The following is a 23,058-nucleotide window of genomic DNA, read 5'->3' as shown; positions in this document are numbered from 1 at the left end:
GGGAATCTGCCTACATAGATGCACATCCCTACAGTAAAAGCTACGTAGGCTGCCTACTTAGTTGCACATCCCTACAGTAAAAGCTACATAGGCTGCCTACATAGATGCACATCCCTACAGTAAAAGCGATGTAGACTGGGAATCTGCCTACTTAAATGCACATCCCTACAGTAAAAGCGATGTAGACTGGGAATCTGCCTACATAGATGCACATCCCTACAGTAAAAGTGATGTAGACTGGGAATCTGCCTACTTAAATGCACATCCCTACAGTAAAAGCGATGTAGACTGGTAATCTGCCTACATAGATGCACATCCCTACAGTAAAAGCGATGTAGACTGGGAATCTGCCTACATAGATGCACATCCCTACAGTAAAAGCTACGTAGGCTGCCTACATAGATGCACATCCCTACAGTAAAAGCGATGTAGACTGGGAATCAGCCTACGTAGCTTCTGAAGTGAAAAAATATATCAGAGGTATGTTTTTGCCATTTTAACTTTGTTTTTGATAAGACTCAGAGTTCTGAAAAGGGAAGTTAAAGGAGATTTTAAATATATTATAAATGTTTTGTTTAGATATTTTCACCCCTCCTAACTTATGTCGACTGACTTGGGCTTTCTCCAGCAGAAATCATGTGCCCCTACTGCTGGGTCTGGACCCTGTGACATTTGTACAGTAAAATAGATACATTCCATATGTTTACAAGTAGGTACCAGATAAAGAGAGGACCTTCTTTCATGACCGCAACATGGTCTTTTTAACTTTTTACACCGTTTGCTGAGAAATTGTCCCTGAAAACATGTACAAAATTGAATTATTATTTTCTGGAATTAATATTTGGAATTCTTTAAAGTGCATTAATAAAAGTTACCCATTTCAGTCTCATGAGTACGCTTGTTTATTACCATTCTTGCCCTTGTGTTAGACTGCATATAAGTAAGAACCTGGTAATGGTGGTAGTAGTATTCAAAATGACCATGCCAACTTTACTCTGTTAAAGAAAAAAAAAAAGCTTTTCTCATTGAAGATATATTTGCCTACAGGCCAGTGTCGACTTAGATTGTCTGTAATCAGGAATTGAACATTGATGAAAAGTAACATGTCTGTATTGAGATTTTTTTTTGGTTTCCTTTCACTGGAGCTCTTGAAGAAGGGACACCTCACTTTTTCTTCTTTCCCTTCTTTCCCTCCTTGGACTTGGGCGTCTTGCCTTTCTTATAGGGGCCCAGGCCGCGTCGCACTAATGTTCCCCTCCACCACGACTGGATCTGCAAGTGACAGACAGGGAATAAGAAAATGATTTAGTGTAATGAACAAAAGAAGAGGAGAGTACAGTTGTGAACAAGATGCATGGCATTAAACACTGCACTGCCACTGGATGTGATTGGTTTCCTTGCTGGGCAGGTGGTGGTGATTTATTAAAGATTGTTCAATGATTACCTTGGTGGCTGCGTCTCGCTCCATATGTTCCTTCTCCAGCTTCCTGCGTAGGGCCTCTTTCTCCATCCTGTCCTCGATGACCACCTGCTCAATGTCTCTGTACTGGAACAGAAGAAAGTACAAAGACCGAGTCAATATCCAGAGTACAATTTCTGTTCCATACGGGTATACTTTCTAAAAGCGGCAATTTGCAGTCTATTTTAGTAATAAGCTATGTATGGAAACTCATTACATGGAGCTCCTGATGAACAGTTCTTGTGCTGACGTTGCTTCCAGAGGCAGTTTGGAACTCGGTAGTGAGTGTTGCAACCGAGGACAGACATTTTTACGCGCTTCTGGACTCGGCGGTCCCATTCTGTGAGCTTGTGTGGCCTACCACTTCGCGGCTGAGCTGTTGTTGCTCCTAGACGTTTCCACTTAGCACCTACAGTTGACCAGTGCAGCTCTAGCAGGGCAGAAATTTGACAAACTGACTTTTTGGAAAGGTGGCATCCTATGACAATTCCACGTTGAAAGTCACTGAACTCTTCAGTAAGGGCCATTCTACTGCCAATGTTTGTCTATGAAGATTGTGTCACAGAACAATGAGACAGATATTTCACCAGATGTGAAGCATCTGCTTGGCGTTTCCACTCAGTACCAAATATGGTAGTGAGAGGAAGCCCACTGACCTGCAGTTGGAGAAGGTGGATTTTGGCCGTCATTCTGCACATTTTCTCCTTGATGAAACATTTGATCTCAATACAGTTTTCTGTTCCCAAAACTACAATCTGTTATGAACAGAGTGGACTATGTTTTGTAGACTTTGCAAAAGGGTAAAAGTTTTTTAAAATTGCGTTGTTTAGGAGTGCAAGGGTGAATTGAGTTATTGCACAGGCGCACTTCACAGAGTAGGCGTTCCCCAACGGAAATATGCAGATGCATGCTAGAACGCGACAATATATTGAAAACGACAGACTGTGGTCTATCTCGGTTTAGTTATAGAATCCACTACTTTGAAGGGGTGTCCACATACTTTTGGCTATGTAGTATACAATTCAGTTTATTTGCAGGTGGGATGTGCAACTCAATAATAGGACGGTGTTCCTAATGTTTGGTATACTCAGTGTATATCAGGCCTACTATCCTATTCATTACCTAGTGTCAGTGCGTTAAACTGTATACTACAGAAAGAAATGGGTTGTGAGCCATGCAGACCAGGGTTGTATTCATTAGGGCACACCGAAGCAAAACATTATTCAATGGAAAATGAAAACTACTGTTTCTTTTTAGAAAAGTCCAGGTGGTCCCTCCCCATTTCAGTCTGTTTTTCCCTGTTTGGTGCCTAATGAAATCAACCCAGGCTTTGTCCTCACCTTCTTGGCCAGCTCCTGGAGCTGGGAGAGATTGTTAGCTTTGTTGTTCCTCAGGCTGTTGAGCTTCTGCTGCTTGTCCTCCATGTCTCTCTCATAGCGCTCCATCCACACCTCCAGCTTCTCCCCCAGACTCTGAGAGGTGCACACAAACACACAATGTTGCAGCTTCACCTGACAGACAAATATGGCTCTGCTGACGGCCGCTGTCCACTGTTTTGTGGTTCTGAAAGTCAGATTTTGCAGTGATTTGATCTGCAGCTATTCGTGGTGCTAAATCCCAGCTATGGCCGCTATTGCTCTAAAGACAAGGGCTCATCAATTTCTTGTACAGCTCCCACAACGCATTTTTTGTGATTAAAAATGTTTTAATTGCTATTGCTGTCGTAAAGGTTGCCGAACCCTGAATAGGTGCTAGGGATTGATTTGGGATTCTACTATTGCAATAAAATAACAGCATTTAGATGGCAGCTCAAAGAATGTACCAAGTCATCCTACTACACCCAATATACAATATCGGTCAAAAGTTTTAGAACACCTACTCATTCAAGGGTTTTCCTTTATTTTTTAACTATTATCTACATTGTAGAATAATAGTGAAGACATCAAAACTATGAAATAACACATATGGAATCATGTAGTAACCAAAAAAGTGTTCAAAAAAATCAATATATTTTATACTTTAAATAGCCACCCTTTGCCTTGATGACTGCTTTGCACACTCTTGGCATTCTCTCAAACAGCTTCACCTGGAATGCTTTTTCAACAGTCTTGAAGAAGTTCCCACATATGCTGAGCACTTGTTGGCTGCTTTTCTATCACTCTGCGGTCCGACTCATACCAAACCATCTCAATTTGGGTAAGGTCGGGGTTTTTGTGGAGGCCTGGTCATCTGATGCAGCACTCCATCACTCTCCTTCTTGGTCAAATAGCCCTTACACAGCCTGGAGGTGTGTTGGGTCATTGTCCTGTTGTTTTTTAACACTTTTTTGGTTACTACATGATTCCATGTGTTATTTCATTGTTTTGATGTGTTCACTATTATTCTAGAATGTAGAAAATTAGTAAAAATAAAGAAAACCCTGGAATGAGTAGGTATTTTAAAACTTTTGACCGGTACTGTATATGTCACACAAAAGATCAATTATGCTCCTATACACAAGTCATGTCATGCCATTTTCCAACCACCACTGCACACGTACTGTCTGATGTTCCTTGAGGAAAGTCTCCGTCTCCATATGAACTCTCCTCTCCTCCTCCAACCTCTTCTGCTGTAGCTGAGGACAGAGGAACAATGATTACACAGATGCACATATAGTGGTAACCATCTCTGTACAGCCAAACCTCACAGTTACTACAAAGTCTGTAGCCAAGTCACACCAAAGGCTCTGTCCAGAAACACCCCCTAGCCACTTGTGTAGATCTGAAAGGATGGGATAGCTACAAGAAATGTGTAGGTATTAGCAAAAAGCAATACCTACCCAATTCTATGAGATCTTCATGGGTGGACTGGAACAATAATTCATCCCTGGCATTTCATCCACACCAGCCCACATCACTACATGCGCTGCCAACTCACCCCCCCCACACACACCCTGACCCTACACACCCTAATTAGACACTGGGAGCAGTGTTGACACATAACATTTAAATACATATGTGCACTAAGTAATATCATAGGCTAATTAACTTGAGGTTCAACATCAGAGGAAGTGGAAACTCAATACACATTAACTAGATGGCTGTTGCCCACTGGTCAGCCAAAAGCGCATTATAGATTAGTAGAACATAGAAATTGCGCAAAACTCTGTATAACAAATCTTAACAGGCCCATGGGCCGCCGGCCATGTCTTTATATAAAAATATATATTTGTGTGTGTGTGTCAATTTCGACCAGCCTACCCAACAACAAAAATGGTCCAGCCCATCTGGCATATGCCAGAATTGCCAATCCGCCACTGCATGAGGCACTTAGACTGCGTTTACACAGGCAGCCCAATTCTGATCTTTTACCACTAATTGGTCTTTTGACCAATAAGATCAGATCTTTGCCACTAATTGGGCAAAAGATCAGATTTGGGCTGCCTGTGTAAACACAGCCTTAGGGGCTAGGGGATGATTCTGGACAGTACCACAAAGACACACACCCTGATCTCATCCTCCAGCTGCTTCTCAGAGTGTGTGTTGATCTTCTGTCCCTGGTACACCAGCAGCTCCGCGCTGCTCTTCACATACTTCCTCTCCAGCCCAGTTTTAGCCTTCATCCCCTGTAGCTGGTCCTTCAGGTGGGCAGTCATCTCTTCACGTCGCTAAAGGGACAACATTAAGACAGTTTGCGCAAAGTATTACATAAGTTGCCAATACTTTGTCATGTATTTACCTGAGAATGAAAAACAGGGAGGCACCCCGATTTTCAAAGACATCGACGTCTGACACCCTCAAGGAACTTGGAGCACCACCAAGAGTCAGTCAATGTGTAGCCTAATTCTAATCTTGCCCATTACTAGATTGAAAATCATATCGGGCACGTGAAGGAATGTGTCTCCGTTGTCTTCCTCAGTTATGGTACCTGCAGCTCCAGAGTTTTTTCCTTGCGGATGTCAAGCAGCTGTCTCTGAAGAGCTTTGATCCTCTGCTGGCTGCCCTCCTCCCTGCAATACACACAGACAGCAATCAGGCTCAATGTGTAAGTGTGAGTAGACTCTTGGCATTCTCTCAACCAGGTTCATGAGGTAGTCACCTGGAATGTATTTCAATTAACAGGTGTCCCTTGTTAAAAGTTAAATTATTGAATTTATTTCCTTCTTATTGCATTTGAGCCAATCAGTTGTGTTGTTTCAAGGCAGGGGTGGTATACAGATGATAGCCCTATTTGGTAAAAGACCAAGTCCATATTATGGCAAGAACAGCTCAAATAAGCAAAGAGAAACGACAGTCCATCATTAAGACATGAAGGTCAGTCAATGTGGACATTTTCAAGAACTTTGAAAGTTTCTTCAAGTGCAGTTGCAAAAACCATCAAGCGCTATGATGAAACTCTCTCTCATGAGGTCTGCCACAGGAAAGGAAGACCCAGAGTTACCTCTGCTGCAGAGGATAAGTTCATTAGAATTACCAGCTTCAGAAATTGCAGCCCAAATAAATGCTTCAGTGTTCAAGTACCAGACACATCTCAACATCAACTGTTCAGAGGAGAATGTGTGAATCAGGCCTTCATGGTCGAATTGCTGCAAAGAAACCAATACTAAAGGACACAATTAGACCGGTGGAAATGTGTCCTTTTGGTCGGATGAGTCCAAATTTGCGATTTTTGGTTACAACCGCCGTGTCTTTGTGAGACGCAGAGTAGGTGAACGGATGACCTCCGCATGTGTGATTCCCATCGTGAAGCATGGAGGAGGAGGTGTGATGGTGCTTTGCTGGTGACACTGTCAGTGATTTATTTAGAATTCAAGGCGCACTTAACCAGCATGGCTATCACAGCATTCTGCAGTGAAACACCATCCCATCTGGTTTGCGCTTAGTCCCACTATCATTTGTTTTTCAACAGGACAATGACCCAACACACTTCCTGTTGGTAAGGGCTATTTGACCAAGAAAGAGAATAATGAAATGCTGCATCAGTTGACCTGCCTCCACAATCACCCAATCTCAACCCAGTGGTTACTACATGATTCCATATGTGTAATTTCATAGTTTTGATGTATTCACTATTATTCTACAATGTGGAAAATAGTAAAAATAAAGAAACCCTTGAATGAGTAGGTGTGTCCAAACTTTTGACTGGTACTGTAAGTATTCAGACTCTTTACTCAGTACATTGTTGAAGTACCTTTGGCAGCGATTCCCACAGCATGATGCTGCCACCACCATGCTTCACTGTAGGGATGGTGCCAGGTTTCTTCCAGACATGGCACTTGGCATTCAGGCCAAATAGTTCAATTTGGTTTCATCAGAGCAGAGAATCTTGTTTCTCATGCTCAGAGTCCTTTAGGTGCCTTTTGGCAAACAGGCTGTCATGTGCCTTTTACGGAGGAGTGGCTTCCGTCTGGCCACTACCATAAAGGCCTGATTGGTGGAGTGCTGCAGAGATGGTCGTCCTTCTGGAAGGTTCTCCCATCTCCACAGAGGAACCCTGGAGCTCTGTCAGAGTGACCATCGGGTTCTTGGTCACCTCCCTGACCAAGGCCCTTCTCCCCCGATTGCTCAGTTTGGCCGGGCGGCCAACTCTAAGAAGATTGTTGGTGGATCTAAACTTATTCCATTTAAGAATGGAGGCCACTGTGTTCTTGGGGACCTTCAATGCTGCAGAATTTTCTTTGGTACCCTTCCCCAGATCTGTGCCTTGACACAATCCTGTCTCGGAGCTCAACGGACAATTCCTTTGACCTCATGGCTTGTTTTTGCTCTGATATGCACTGTCAACTGCGGGACCTTATATAGACAGGTGTGTGACTTTCCAAATCATGTCCAATCAAATGAATTTACCACAGGTGGACTCCAATGAAGATGTAGAAACATCTCAAGGATGATCAATGATAACAGGGTGCACCTGAGCTCAATTTCGAGTCTCATGTCAAAGGGTCTGAATACTTATGTAAATAAGGCACGTTTTTTTTATTTTATAAACAAAATAAAAAAATTGTTCACGTCATTATGGGGTATTGCGTGTAGATTGAGGATTTTTAAAATTTAGAATAAGTCTAACGTAACAAAATGTGGGAAAATCAAGGGGTCTGAATATTTTCCAAATGCCTTGCACAGTGCTTATTCTACATTTTATTCTGTTACTGCCTGAATTCAAAATGTATTAAATAAATAAAAATTCTCACGATGTACACACAATAACCCCTTTTTTTTTTTTTTTTTTTGAAATGTTGGCAAATGTATTTAAAATTACACCTACTCATTCAAGGGTTTTTCTTTGTTTTTACTATTTTCTACATTGTAGAATCATTTTGAAGACATCAAAACTATGAAATAACACATATGGAATTATGTAGTAACCAAAAAAGTGTTAAACAAATCATTTGAGATTCTTCAAATAGCCACCCTTTGCCTTGATGACAGATTTGCGCACACTTGGCTTTCTCTCAACCAGCTTCATCTGGAATGCTTTTCCAAAAGTCTTGAAGGAGTTCCCACATATGCTGAGCACTTGTTGGCTGCTTTTCCTTCACTCTGTGGTCCGACTCATCCTAAACCATCTCAATTAAGTTGAGGTCGGGGGATTGTGGCGGCCAGGTCATCTGATGCAGCACTCCATCACTCTCCTTCTTGGTCAAATAGCCCTTACACAGCCTGGAGGTGTGTTGGGTCATTGTCCTGTTGAAAAACAAATGAGTCCCACTAAGCCCGGGTGGCAGGTAGCCTAGTGGTTAGAGCGTTGGACTAGTAACTGAAAGGTTGCAAGATCAAATCCCCGAGCTGACAAGGTAAAAACCTGTCGTTCTCCTCCTGAACAAGGCAGTTAACCCACTGTTCCTAGGCTGTCATTATAAATAAGAATTTGTTCTTAACTGACTTGCCTAGTTAAATAAAGGTTCAATAAAAAATATGTATTATTTTGACCTAAATTGCTTTTGTTTTAGAGATGAGTACTGAATTGGATTTAAAATTGTCCCATACAATAAGGGGATCTTCTATACCTATTAGAGGTCATCTGATTAATTAGGGCCGATTTCATGTTTTCATAACAATCGGTAATCGGCATTTTTGGAAGCCGATTACATTGCATTCCACGAGGAAACTGCGTGGCAGGCTGACCAGCTGTTATGTGAGTGCAGCAAGGAGCCAAGGTAAGTTGCTAGCTAGCATTAAACTTATCTTATAAAAAACAATCAATCTTCACATAATCACTAGTTAACTACACATGGTTGATGATATTACTAGGTTAACTAGCTTGTCCTGCGTTGCATATAATCAATGAGGTGCCTGTTAATTTATCATCTAATCACAGCCTACTTCGCCAAACGGGTGAAGATTTAACATAAGCACAATAGTTGCACGAATGTACCTAACCATAAACATCAATGCCTTTCTTAAAATCAATACACAAATGTATATTTTTTTAAACCTGCATATTTTGTTAAAATAAATTCATGTTACCAGGCAATATTAACTAGGGAAATTGTCACTTCTCTTGCGTTTTATTACAAGCAATGTCAGGGTATATGCAACAGTTTGGCTCGGTGCGAACTAATTTGCTAGGATTTTACATAATTATGACATAACATTGAAGGTTGTGCAATGTAACAGCAATATGGCCTTTCTAGGGAGTTTTTCCTAGCCACCGTGCTTCTACACCTGCATTGCTTGCTGTTTGGGGTTTTAGGCTGGGTTTCTGTACAGCACTTCGAGATATTAGCTGATGTACGAAGGGCTGTATAAAATAAACTTGATTGATTGATATTTAGACTTAGGGTTGCCACCGGTTCGATAAAATACGGAACGGTTCCGTATTTCACTGAAAGAATAAACATTTTGTTTTCAAAATGATAGTTTCCGGATTTGACCATATTAATGACCAAAGGCTCGTATTTCTGTGTTTATTATATTATAATTAAGTCTATGATTTTATATTTGATAGAGCAGTCTGACTGAGCGGTGGTAGGCAGCAGCAGGCTCGTAAGCATTCATTCAAACAGCACTTTCCTGCATTTGCCAGCAGCTCTTAGCAATGCTTGAAGTACAGTGCTGTTTATGACTTCAAGCCTATCAACTACCGAGATTGGGATGGGAATACTAAAGTGCCTATAAGAGCATCAAATAGTCTAAGGTACATTAAACAAATGGTATAGAGAAAATTGTTGACGCGTCATAATTCCTATAATAACTACAACCTAAAACTTCTTAACTGGGAATATTGAACCACCAGCTTTCATATGTTCAGAGCAAGGAACATAAACGTTAGCTTTTTTACATGACACATATTGCACTTTTACTTTGTTCCCAACACTGTGTTTTTGCATTATTTAAACCAAATTGGGCATGTTTCATTATATATTTGAGACCACATAGATTTTAGTTATGTATTATATTAAGTTAAAATAAAAGTGTTAATTTAGTATTGTTGTAATTGTCATTATTACATACACATATATACACTGCTCAAAAAAATAAAGGGAACACTTAAACAACACAATGTAACTCCAAGTCAATCACACTTCTGTGAAATCAAACTGTCCACTTAGGAAGCAACACTGATTGACAATAAATGTCACATGCTGTTGTGCAAATGGAATAGACAACAGGTGGAAATGATAGGCAATTAGCAAGACACCCCCAATAAAGGAGTGGTTCTGCAGGTGGTGACCACAGACCACTTCTCAGTTCCTATGCTTCCTGGCTGATGTTTTGGTCACTTTTGAATGCTGGCGGTGCTTTCACTCTAGTGGTAGCATGAGACGGAGTCTACAACCCACACAAGTGGCTCAGGTAGTGCAGCTCATCCAGGATGGCACATCAATGCGAGCTGTGGCAAGAAGGTTTGCTGTGTCTGTCAGCGTAGTGTCCAGAGCATGGAGGCGCTACCAGGAGACAGGCCAGTACATCAGGAGACGTGGAGGAGGCCGTAGGAGGGCAACAACCCAGCAGCAGGACCGCTACCTCCGCCTTTGTGCAAGGAGGAGCACTGCCAGAGCCCTGCAAAATGACCTCCAGCAGGCCACAAATGTGCATGTGTCTGCTCAAACGGTCAGAAACAGACTCCTATGAGGGTGGTATGAGGGCCCGACGCCCACAGGTGGGGGTTGTGCTTACAGCCCAACACCGTGAAGGACGTTTGGCATTTGCCAGAGAACACCAAGATTGGCAAATTCGCCACTGGCGCCTTGTGCTCTTCACAGATGAAAGCAGGTTCACACTGAGCACATGTGACAGACGTGACAGTCTGGAGACGCCGTGGAGAACGTTCTGCTGCCTGCAACATCCTCCAGCATGACCGGTTTGGCGGTGGGTCAGTCATGGTGTGGAGTGGCATTTCTTTGGGGGGCCGCACAGCCCTCCATGGGCTCGCCAGAGGTAGCCTGACTGCCATTAGGTACCGAGATGAGATCCTCAGACCCCTTGTGAGACCATATGCTGGTGCGGTTGGCCCTGGGTTCCTCCTAATGCAAGACAATGCTAGACCTCATGTGGCTGGAATGTGTCAGCAGTTCCTGCAAGAGGAAGGCATTGATGCTATGGACTGGCCCAGCCCGTTCCCCAGACCTGAATCCAATTGAGCACATCTGGGACATCATGTCTCGCTCCATCCACCAACGCCACGTTGCACCACAGACTGTCCAGGAGTTGGCGGATGCTTTAGTCCAGGTCTGGGAGGAGATCCCTCAGGAGACCATCCGCCACCTCATCAGGAGCATGCCCAGGCGTTGTAGGGAGGTCATACAGGCACGTGGAGGCCACACACACTACTGAGCCTCATTTTGACTTGTTTTAAGGACATTACATCAAAGTTGGATCAGCCTGTAGTGTGGTTTTCCACTTTAATTTTGAGTGTGACTCCAAATCCAGACCTCCATGGGTTGATAAATTTGATTTCCATTGATCATTTTGTGTGATTTTGTTGTCAGCACATTCAATTATGTAAAGAAAAAAGTATTTAATAAGAATAGTTCATTCATTCAGATCTAGGATGTGTTATTTTAGTGTTCCCTTTATTTTTTTGAGCAGTGTATATATAAAAATCGGCCGATTTAATCGGTATCAGCTTTTTTTGGTCCTCCAATAATCGGTATCGGCGTTGAAAAATCATAATCGGTCGACCTCTAATACCTATGTTTTGTCGGAAATAGTCAGTTATAAATACTTCTGTCCTAGTTAAAAACAAGTTGTCATCCATTAGGCTTTAACTACATTTTCAATATCCTCGCCCACGTGGAAATTCTGTAAGAGTAATATATATGCCAATTATTTGATGCTCCGACTGCAATCTGTCCCCTATCAACACTAACTTTTGGTGCCAGAGAGAAAGTAGTCAAGACGACTAAATTGATTGAGCCTCTGCCATGTATATCTCACTAGGTCAGGATATTTAAGCCTCCATATATCCACTAGTTCCAATATATCCATGATATTCGGGATTTCCTTAAGTGTATGAAGGGGATAGTTTGTAGTGTCATTTCCTTTACGGTCCATAGCGGTATTTAAAACCGTAATATAATCTCCCACCATGATAATACAGTCTTGTATAGCTTGTATGGTTGATAAACTATTATATATATTTTCAAAGAAGCGTGGATCATCATAATTTGGTCCGTAAAGGTTAATGAGCCATATCTGTTTATGGTCCAATAACATATTTACATTCACCCATCTACCTTGATGATCTGTTTGGACAATTTGCACATTCGGATCAAAATTACTGTTAATTAATATCATTACCCCTTTCGAGTTTCTTTGCCCATGGGAGAAATATATTTCGCCTCCCTAGTCCTTTTTCCACACAACTTCATCTAAAATAGTTGAATGAGTTTCCTGTAAACAATATATATTAAACTTCTTCTCTTTTAGCCAGGTAAATACTGATCGTCTTTTCTTATTATCTGCTAAGCCATTCATTATAACTGGCTATACTTATTTCACCATTTACCATATTGAGATACAAGTTTCAAATCTATTTATCATAATATATGTTTGTAAACTCACCATTTAAAAGTACCATAGTGATTGAGTGTCCATATAGCTATACCATGATATTTGCATTGCTACTAAGTAAACCTCCAATTGTTCCCCACTATTCAGTTGTTCCATCACTGAGCCCAACTCAAGAAAGAACTTGATATACAGTTGAAGCTGTTTGAGAAGGCATGCAAAACGTAGCAATAATAGGGAGATTTGATTAACCATTGTCACGTCCTAGCTGATGAAACTCAGCTACACCCCAACGGTCCCCCGTTGTGACCATATTCCCAAGCATCTCTGTGTTGTCAGACCTTTGCCACCAGGGCCACAATAATATGCCCCCTCTCTGATTGTCCGAGTGTGACCCCCTCCCCATTGGTTACTGCAGCTAGTGTTGCCAGCACTGCCACTGTCTGGGTGGGGACACCCCACTGGAATCTCCACCAGTTAGGTACAAGGTCTTCAAGGTTCTCATTAGCAGCTTTGAGAATTTCCTTGTATATTATGCTCTCCCATCAGGGGGATTTGGCTTTGTAGGACCAACCCTGCCAGGCAGGCTCAGAATCTTGAGTGTGTCGTGCTGCTTTAGTAGGTCTCAGACCACATTCATCTTTCTGATTTGGCTGCGTATAGGCTACTTACGGTAGGTCCATAAAACAGATAAGGACTTCTCCTTAGCGTATGGGTCGCTCAGGTATAGGGTTGGGTATAGGCCAATAAATAAATCAACTACATGTATAATATATTTTAAAATGTATATCCCACATCTGCACAAAATTGAAAGCTCTCATAACCCCTGCTCACAAGCACACATGGGCTCTGGGATTTGCAACCACTATCCTTTTTCACTGACTCAACTCCACACTTTTTCAAACACAAAAACACACACCCCACCTTCCATCACAATACTCCTGCACATACCCACATACTGTGTCCTCTGTGTTTTATCTCTTCCATGTTGATTCAGTACTTTTGTGTTCCAGTTCCTTGTATTTTAAGATGTACAATTTAGTTAATTATCCTTTCTTCAATGCTATCTTATCAATTCATAAAATACAATAAATGGAAAGTCTAATACTAATTATTTTTCCAACATTCCCTACCTAGAATGGTATAGTGTAGTTGTAGTTTATTTATTTAAATTGTTGTATTTTATTGCTTTTCTAGATATTTTTTTAAATTACAATCCCGACCATGGCTAATATTGAGTGTTCCATTATTAGAATCCTCTATGGGAACTTTGTAATATTTAGAATAGCCATGGAGTAGTCTGTGTCTCGGAACATTTGGTTATCAATATACAGTTTATCGACTACGAGAGCTACACTTTTCCTTTTTAATATCTTCTCCTTGAAGATTGGGTACAGAGCTTTGCGCCGTTCTGCAATTTCCTTCGGAACTTATCATTCATGCCTATTTTCATGCCAGTGAGTCTTTTACCCAGGCTTTCAACCATTATTTTATCTTTAAAGAAAGCAAATTTGGCAAAGATTGGGCGCTCATATCTCGGGTCCTCTCTGTCCGAAACAGTGTACACGTTCAAGTTGGATTTTGTCAACAGCTTCGCGTGGGTTCTGAAGCGCTGTAAGAAGGAATTCCTTCACCACATTTTCAGGAACTTCTCCTTTTTCTTGGATAGCAGTAAGTACCATATTTTCTCTCATAGATCTATTCTGTATGTCAAGTAAGGCTTCTCTCAGAAAGATGTTCTCCTTTAAGTTCATTTAACGTCCATTTCAATCTTATTGACTGTCCCTTTAAGCTTGTTTGTTTCTTTCTCCATTGTCGCAGCTTTTTCGTCACTCGTCTCGAGGCTCGCCTTCAACTCCTTTATATCTTTCCTAACTAATTCAAGTATGCAGTTTGTCGTCGATCGATTTTAACAGATTGGTTTCCACCCTTACCATTCCCGGTAGTGAAAAGCATAAATCGTCTGTGTCCGTCAGTCTCATTTTCTTTTGGAGATTGGTTCTCCTTGTTTACTCTGTCATCTTTGGTGTTGCTTGTTGTTGTAATATTTGTCGATACATTTCTTAAGCCTGATGAGTTGTTTTGTGTTATCCAGATTGAAGGTTATTACCCACGAGTATGTAAAGTTCTAATATTTAGTCTTACAGATATTGAATATTATGATTTTATCTTGAGGCAATCTGCACCGCTGTGTAGAGTCTGCCATCTTACCTCCGTTCCCATCTAGTGGATTTTTTTTTAACATCGGCTATTTCTTTTCACTTTGTCATACAGGCCAGGAATATGGAGTGAATGCAATGTTGTTGATATCTTTGTATTTCCAAGTATTGGGATCATGTTATGGGTATGCTTGTCACCGGCAGGAACTGAGGAGTTTGTTAGGATCAAAATAAATATGAAAGAAGAAAAGCCCAGTTAAAAAGTTACAGAGAAACCCACCTCAGTCTTCTGTGAACAACTACACACATTTTTATGCAAAAGACACCAGAAGGGCTTTCCAAGAGGTGTTGACTGTTCCTGAGTGGTCTAGTCTCAGTCCTGACTTAAATCTGCTTAAAAAAAATCAGAGACGAGGTTTAAATATCGCTTTCTGTCAATGATCCCCAACCAAATGTAATGAACTTTCTCAATTTTGACAAAAAAAATGGATATATTTTGCCCTAAGAGTTGTGCAAAGTTGGTAGAATTCACAGCTGTAATGTCTGCCAAAGGTGCTTCCACCAAGTATTTAAGATTTACGTCGGCCTCAGCCCGATCAAATCCTGCCAGTCTGCACAGCGCGATATCAACCCAGAGCATATCGGACTGATTTTTCACCACCACATCTCCGGATTCCTACCGCAAGCTCTGAAACTTTACACCGGATCATCGCAGCTAGCTAGCTGCTATCCGAGTGGCTACAACTGGCTAACGTTTCTGTCCCGAAGCAAGCACCAGTTAGCCTGGAGCTAGCCTCGAGCTAGGCCCATCTCCTGGCTAGCCGCAGAGATCCATCAGTCAATTCCTGGGCTACAATACCTCTTTTGCAAATTGGCCTGGACCCCTTTACTGCCGACACCGATCCACGCTGATCCATTACAACTGGTCTGCCGACGTAACCGTCCGAGGGGGTTTCTACAGGCTCTTCCGTTGCGACGTCCCCCTGAGGCCCATCTGCTAGCCTGCTAGCCCCGGCCTGCTAGCTGCCTGAATTGCCGTGTCTTCAGCTCGCCAAGTTACTCAATGGACCCTATGATCACTCGGCTACACATGCCTCTCCCTAATGTCATTATGTTGGTTAGTGATTATTGTCTTATTTCACTGTAGAGCCTCCAGCTCTGCTCAATATGCCTTAGCTAGCCCTTTTGTTCCACCCCTCACACATGCGGTGACCTCACCTGGCTTAAATGGTGCCTCTAAGAACAAAACCTCTCTGATCGTCACTCAATGCCTAGGCGTACCTCCACTGTACTTACATCCTACCATACCCTTGTCTGTACATTATGCCTTGAATCTATTCTTCAGCGGCCAGAAATCTGCTCCTTTTACTCTCTGTTCCAAACACACTAGACGACCAGTTCTTTTAGCCTTTAGGCGTACACTTATCCTACTCCTCCTCTGTTCCTCTGGTGATGTAGAAGTTAACCCAGGCCCTGCAGCCCCCAACATCACTCACATTCCCCATGCGCTCTCATTTGTTGACTTCTGTAACCGTAAAAAACCTTGGTTTCATGCATGTTAACATTAGAAACATCCTCCCTAAGTTTGTTTTATTCACTGCTTTAGCACACTCCGCCAACCCGGATGCCCTAGCTGTGTCATAATCCTAGCTTAGGAAGGCCACCAAAAATCCTGAAATTTCCATCCCTAACTATAACATTTTCCGACAAGGTAGAAGTGCCAAAGGTGGCGGAGTTGCAATCTACTGCAGAGAGAGCCTGCAGAGTTCTGTCATACTATCCAGGTCTGTGCCTAAACAATTCGAGCTTATACTTTTGAAAATCCACCTTTCCAGAAACAAGTCTCTCACCGTTACCGCTTGTTATAGACCCCTTCAGCCCCCAGCTGTGCCTTGGACACCATATGTGAATTCATCGCCCCCATCTATCTTCAGAGTTCGTACTGTTAGGTGACCTAAACTGGGACATGCTTAACACCCCGGCCGTCCTACAATCTAAGCTAGATGCCCTCAATCTCACACAAATTATCAAGGAACCTACCAGATACAACACTAAATCCGTAACCAACCTCTTAGATATCATCCTGACCAACTTACCCTCTAAATACCTCTGCTGTCTTCAACCAGGATCTCAGTGATCACTGCCTCATTGCCTGCGTGCGTAATGGGTTCACGGTCAAACGACCACCCCTCATCACTGTCAAACGCTCCCTAAAACACTTCAGCGAGCAGGCCTTTCTAATCAACCTGGCCCGCGTATCCTGGAAGGATATTGACCTCATCCTGTCAGTAGAGGATGCCTGGTTGCTCTTCAAAAGTGCTTTACTCACCATCTTAAATATGCATGCCCCATTCAAAAAATGTAGAACTAAAAACAGATATAGCCCTTGGTTCACCCCAGACTTGACTGCCCTTGACCAGAAATGTGCATCCTGTAGCACTAATTCCAAAAAGTTTTGGGACACTTAAGTCCATTGAGAATAAGAGCACCTCCTCCCAGCTGCCCACTTCACTGAGGATAGGAAACACTGTCACCACCGTTAAATCTCCGATAATCGATAGTTTCAATAAGGATTTTTCTACTGCTGGCCATGCTTTCCACCTGGCTACCCCTATTCCGGCCAACATCTCAGCACCCCCTGCAGCAACTTGCCCAAGCCCCCCCCCTCGCCGCCTCCCCCACCCAAATACAGACAGCTGATGTTCTGTAAGAGCTGCAAAATCTGGATCAAGTTTATTTTATATAGCCCTTCGTACATCAGCTAATATCTCGAAGTGCTGTACAGAAACCCAGCCTAAAACCCCAAACAGCTAGTAATGCAGGTGTAGAAGCACGGTGGCTAGGAAAAACTCCCTAGAAAGGCCAAAACCTAGGAAGAAACCTAGAGAGGAACCAGGCTATGAGGGGTGGCCAGTCCTCTTCTGGCTGTGCCGGGTGGAGATTATAACAGAACTATGCCAAGATGTTCAAAAATGTTCATAAGTGACAAGCATGGTCAAATAATAATCATGAATAATTTTCAGTTGGCTTTTCATAGCCGATCATTAAGAGTTGAAAAACAACAGGTCTGGGACAGGTGGCGGTTCCATAACCGCAGGCAGAACAGTTGAAACTGGAATAGCAGCAAGGCCAGGCGGACTGGGGACAGCAAGGAGTCACCACGCCCGGTAGTCCCGACGTATGGTCCTAGGGCTCAGGTCCTCCGAGAGAAAGAAAGAGAGAAGGAGAAAATTAGAGAGAGCCAAGATTTTCAAAATGTTCATAAATGACAAGCATGGTCAAATAATAATCAGGAATAAATCTCAGTTGGCTTTTCATAGCCGATCATTAAGAGTTGAAAACAGCAGGTCTGGGACAGGTAGGGGTTCCGTAACCGCAGGCAGAACAGTTGAAACTGGAATAGCAGCAAGGCCAGGCGGACTGGGGACAGCATGGATCTCTACAAATCAGCTGGGCTAGACAATCTGCACCCTCTCTTTCTAAAATGATCTGCCGAAATTGTTGCAACTCCTATTACTAGCCTATTCAACCTCTCGTATCGTCTGAGATCCCCAAAGATTGGAAAGCTGCCACGGTCATCCCACTCTTCAAAGGGGGAGACACTCTAGACCCAAACTGTTATAGACCTATATCCATCCTGCCCTGCCTTTCTAAAATCTTCAAAAGCCAAGTTAATAAACAGATCACTGACCATTTCAAATCCCACCATACCTTCTCCACTATGCAATCTGGTTTCCGAGCTGGTCATGGGTGCACCTCAGCCACGCTCAAGGTCCTAAAAGATATCATAACCGCCATCGAAAAAAGACAGTACTGTGCAGCCGTCTTCATTGACCTGGCCAAGGCTGTCGACTCTGTCAATCACCGCATTCTTATCGGCAGACTCAATAGACTTGGTTTCTCAAATGACTGCCTCGCTTGGTTCACCAACTATTTCTCTGATAGAGTTCAGTGTGTCAAATTGGAGGGCCTGTTGTCCAGACCTCTGGCAGTCTCTATGGGGGTGGCACAGGGTTCAATTCTCGGGCCTACTCTTTTCTCTGTATATATCAATGACGTCGCTCTTGCTGCTGGTGATTCTCTGATCCACCTCTACGCAGACGACACCATTTTGTATACATCTGGCCCTTCTTTGGACATTGTGCTAACAAACCTCCAAACGAGCTTCAATGCCATACAACACTCCTTCCGTGGCCTCCAACTGCTTTTAAATGCTAGTAAAACTAAATGCATGCTCTTGAACCGATTTCTGCCCGCACCCTCCCGCCCGACTAGCATCACTACTCTGGACGGTTCTGACTTAGAATATGTGGACAATTGCAAATACCAGGTGTCTGGTTAGACTGTAAACTCTCCTTCCAGACTCACATTAAGCATCTCCAATCCAAAATTAAATCTGGAATCGGCTTCCTATTTCGCAACAAAGTCTCCTTCACTTATGCTGCCAAACATACCCTCGTAAAACTAACTATCCTACCGATCCTTGACTTCGGCAATGTCATTTACAAAATAGCCTCCAACACTCTACTCAGCAAACTGGATGTAGTCTATCACAGTGCCATCCGTTTTGTCACCAAAGCCCCATATACTACCCACCACTGCGACATGTTTGCTATGCTCTCGCTGGCTGGCCCTCACTACATATTTATTTTTGGGGAAAATGTTCTATAACTTTCTTTCACTTTGAAAATGTGGAGTAGGTTGTGTAGATCTATCGGAAAAAACATCAAATGTAATCCCTTTTTAGATTGAATTTTAAGGCAGACACTGTATGCAAGTCCTATAATAAGCAAAGACAAATTATAGCTCTGTTTTCAATCAAAATAAAACAGGCTCATAGAAATGGCTGGAACGGTATCATACACATCCATGCGTTTGATACCATTCCATTTACAACATTCCAGATATTATTACAAGCCACCCTCCCCTCAGCAGCCTCCTCTTTGTGTGGGTTTTGAAAGAATTTGACTATTGCCTGCACAGACAATGAATTATTAGCCTACATATTCATATTGACCATAACCTGACCTGATTATTATGTCCTGGAGGTTGGCCTTCCTTCTTTTCTCTTCTCCCACAGCGAAAAGCAAGCTGTGAAAGGTCCCTTTCTCTTGCAGCTCTGCCAACACATCAGCAATCACGTGAGCCACAAACTGACTGTATGCCAGGAAGACAGAGAGAGAGAGAGAGAGAGAGCATGATCGTTATGTATGAGGTAGATGGCATACAGGGTACTTTTTGGATTCACAGTTAATACAGTCTGCTCTGCACCTTGGAAATGTTTGACAAATGTAAACAATGGCAATGTGTTTAGTTCAGTGGTTGACCTGAAAAAGATCCCAATGAAAAGTTGTCTCGTGTGCATAATAAATCATAATACATCTCTGTTTGAAGCACAGAGTTGTGGGCTTCTATTTTATTAAATTGTCTGGAACCTAGCTCTGGTCCAAGTCGGAACGTGCACTAAAGCCCCGAACAAGAGCTATCTGGAACCCACCTGTCTCTCTGCACCTTGGCCAGGTTGTCAGGGGACAGTGGGTTCTCCTCTAGTGTGCGGTTCAGTTCCTTCTGGGATCTGTGCAGCTCACGGGTGGCATCTGACAGTCTCCCAGACTCTCTCTCAAACTGACGGGCTGCTTTCAGGTTCTGCTCTGCCCCTTTCTGCTGTTCAAGGACCTGTGCAATGTCGGCTGACACAAACTTCCACAAAAACATATGAATACGGGCTGAATAGGAGAAAATTACAGCTTAGATAGCAAGCATACCATTCATTTGCTAAAGACGCTTCATCGCTTGAAAAAGCCAACTGACATTAGCTCCGCGTATAATGTTAGCTGAGGATAATCAGATAATACCTTATCAGCTTCTGGACGACCCCTGTAGGTGTCGGGCATGATGTGACCCAGCACTGACAGCTGTGCCTCACAGTCCTGGAGCACTGTACACACTCTGAGCAGCTCTACCCCAGACAAAGGAACCGACATCCTGATGGTCTGTGAACACTGAATTCGAGCGAAATTAGCCAAGCAATTTACAACATCACCTATCTAGCTAGCTACTAACGATACCGTTTTCTAACTGTGACATTTTTGTGTTAGAAAATATCCTGGGCAAAATGCTCAATAACACAATCAACAGATTCGTAGCTAGGTATATTTCTTATGTGTCTTCACGGAACGTGTTGAAGTTTACTTGCTATATTTATGGACAATAAAAGGCCAGTAGTTTAACTAGAGCATAGTTGAGCTAGTCTAGCAGCACACTTGGTAGTTTACCCCGGTTACCCTGGTAACGCACAACGATTATAACAGAACATTGCCAAGATGTTGTAATGTTCATAAATGACCAGCATGGTCAAAAAATAATAATCACAGTAGTTGTCGAGGGTGCAACAAGTCAGCACCTCAGGAGTAAATGTCAGTTGTCTTTTCATAGCCGATCATTAAGAGTATCTCTACCGCTCCTGCTGTCTCTAGAGAGTTGAAAACAGCAGGTCTGGGACAGGTAGCACGTCCGGTGAACAGGTCAGGGTTCCATAGCCGCAGGCAGAACAGTTGAAACTGGAGCAGCAGCAAAGCCAGGTGGACTGGGGACAGCAAGGAGTCATCATGCCAGGTAGTCCTGAGGCATGGTCCTAGTGCTCAGGTCCTCCGAGAAAGAAAGAGAGAATTAGAGAGAGCATACTTAAATTCACACAGGACACCGGATAAGACAGGAGAAGTACTCCAGACACATAAACTACTGCAGCATAAATACTGGAGGCTGAGACAGGAGGGGTCAGGAGACATTGTGGCCCCATCCGATGATACCCCCGAACAGGGCCAAACAGGCAGGATATAACCCCACCCACTTTGCCAAAGCACAGCTCCCACACCACTAGAGGGATATCTTCAGCCTCCAGCGACGCCCTCCTGTCCGGAGCAGCCAGTCTCCCTCCTGTCCGGAGCAGCCAGAGTCTCCCTCCTTTCCGGAGCAGCCAGAGTCTCCCTCCTGTCCGAAGCAGCCAGAGTCTCCCGCCTGTCCGGCGCTGCCAGAGCCTCCCGCCTGTCCGGAGCAGCCAGAGCCTCCCGCCTGTCCGGAGCAGCCAGAGCCTCCCGCCTGTCCGGAGCAGCCAGAGTCTCCCGCCTGTCCGGCGCTGCCAGAGCCTCCCGCCTGTCCGGCGCTGCCAGAGTCTCCCGCCTGTCCGGCGCTGCCAGAGCCTCCCGCCTGTCCGGCGCTGCCAGAGCCTCCCGCCTGTCCGGCGCTGCCAGAGCCTCCCGCCTGTCCGGCGCTGCCAGAGTTTCCCTCCTATTCGGGGTCCGTTGTAAGGGTCCCCAGTCCGGGGTCGGCGGCAAGGGTCTCCAGAGGCGCTACATAAGGGGGCCAAGACTAAGGTGGAGTGGGGTCTACGTCCCGCACCAGAGCCGCCACCGCGGTGTAATGCCCACCCAGACCCTCCCCTATTGGTTCAGGTGTTGCGGCCGGAGTCCGCACCTTTGGGGGGGGGGGGGTACTGTCACGCCCTGTCCGTAGATTGTTTTGTATGTTTCTATTTTTAGTTTGGTCAGGGTGTGATGTGGGTGGGTATTCTATGTTGTAGGTCTAGGTTTTCTATTTCTATGTGTTTGGCCTGGTATGGTTCCCAATCAGAGGCAGCTGTCTATCGGTGTCTCTGATTGAGAGCCATACTTAGGTAGCCTGTTTTCCCAATTTTGTTTGTGGGTGGTTGTTTTCTGTTTAGTGTATGTCACCTTGCAGAACTGTTCGTTTGTCGCTTTGTTGTTTTTTGTATAAGTGTTTTTATTGATTAAAAGGTATAATGAATACTTGTCACGCTGCTACTTGGTCCTCTTCTCCTTCTCCAGATGACAATCGTTACAGCGACATCATTGAAGTATACATAGAAGAGAGTCGGACCAAGAATTGAACCCTGTGGCACCCCCATAGAGACTGCCAGAGGCCCGGACTACAGGAAGCCGATTTTACACACTGAACTCTATCGGAGAAGTAGTTGATGAACCAGGCGAGGCAACCATTTGAGAAACCAAGGCTGTTGAGTCTGTCGATAAAGATGTGGTGATTGACAGAGTCGAAAGCCTTGGCCAGGTCAATGAATACGGCTGCACAGTATTGTTTCTTATAGATGGCGGTTAAGATATTGTTTAGGACCTTGAGCGTGGCTGAGGTGCACCCATGACCATGATAGAGCATGACGCTTGCAACGCCAGGGTAGTGGGTTCGATTCCCGTCACCACCCATACATAAACGACAGCAGGTTTTATTGTATGTCGCTTTGGATAAAAGCGTCTGATGAATGACATATTCTTTTTATATATTCACTTACTTGCTATACAATGTAGAGAGAAAAAGGGTCAATTCAGGAGGGAGCTACGAAATTCATGTCCAAACGTTGTTTTCTTTGCCTTATGTCATTAGAAATTACATAGAATTAATCATTAGCTTTTTCTCTACAATATTATAACATTCATATACTTGTACTTGACAGTGTTGATGAAATAATAATGATCAT

General features: G+C 43.5%; 1 protein-coding gene across 1 annotated transcript in view; it reads right to left on the bottom strand.

The window, feature by feature from the left end:
- Positions 1-886: 886 nt before the first annotated feature.
- Positions 887-23,058, bottom strand: part of LOC120041210 (dynein regulatory complex protein 9-like) — a 34,348-nt gene continuing 12,176 nt past the window's right edge. The window contains exons 2-10 of the mRNA XM_038986139.1: positions 20,405-20,551; positions 20,047-20,249; positions 19,578-19,706; positions 5,366-5,447; positions 4,944-5,105; positions 3,999-4,073; positions 2,800-2,931; positions 1,445-1,546; positions 887-1,272 (exon numbers count right to left, since the gene is read on the bottom strand). Coding sequence (XP_038842067.1) covers positions 1,165-1,272; positions 1,445-1,546; positions 2,800-2,931; positions 3,999-4,073; positions 4,944-5,105; positions 5,366-5,447; positions 19,578-19,706; positions 20,047-20,249; positions 20,405-20,533 — 1,122 coding nt within the window. The 5' untranslated portion in view covers positions 20,534-20,551 and the 3' untranslated portion in view covers positions 887-1,164. The remainder of the gene's footprint in view (positions 1,273-1,444; positions 1,547-2,799; positions 2,932-3,998; positions 4,074-4,943; positions 5,106-5,365; positions 5,448-19,577; positions 19,707-20,046; positions 20,250-20,404; positions 20,552-23,058) is intronic.

The sequence above is a fragment of the Salvelinus namaycush genome, unplaced genomic scaffold, assembly GCF_016432855.1.
Source record: "Salvelinus namaycush isolate Seneca unplaced genomic scaffold, SaNama_1.0 Scaffold415, whole genome shotgun sequence".
Lineage (NCBI taxonomy): Eukaryota > Metazoa > Chordata > Actinopteri > Salmoniformes > Salmonidae > Salvelinus > Salvelinus namaycush.
This window is presented reverse-complemented; position numbering and strand designations above follow the sequence as displayed.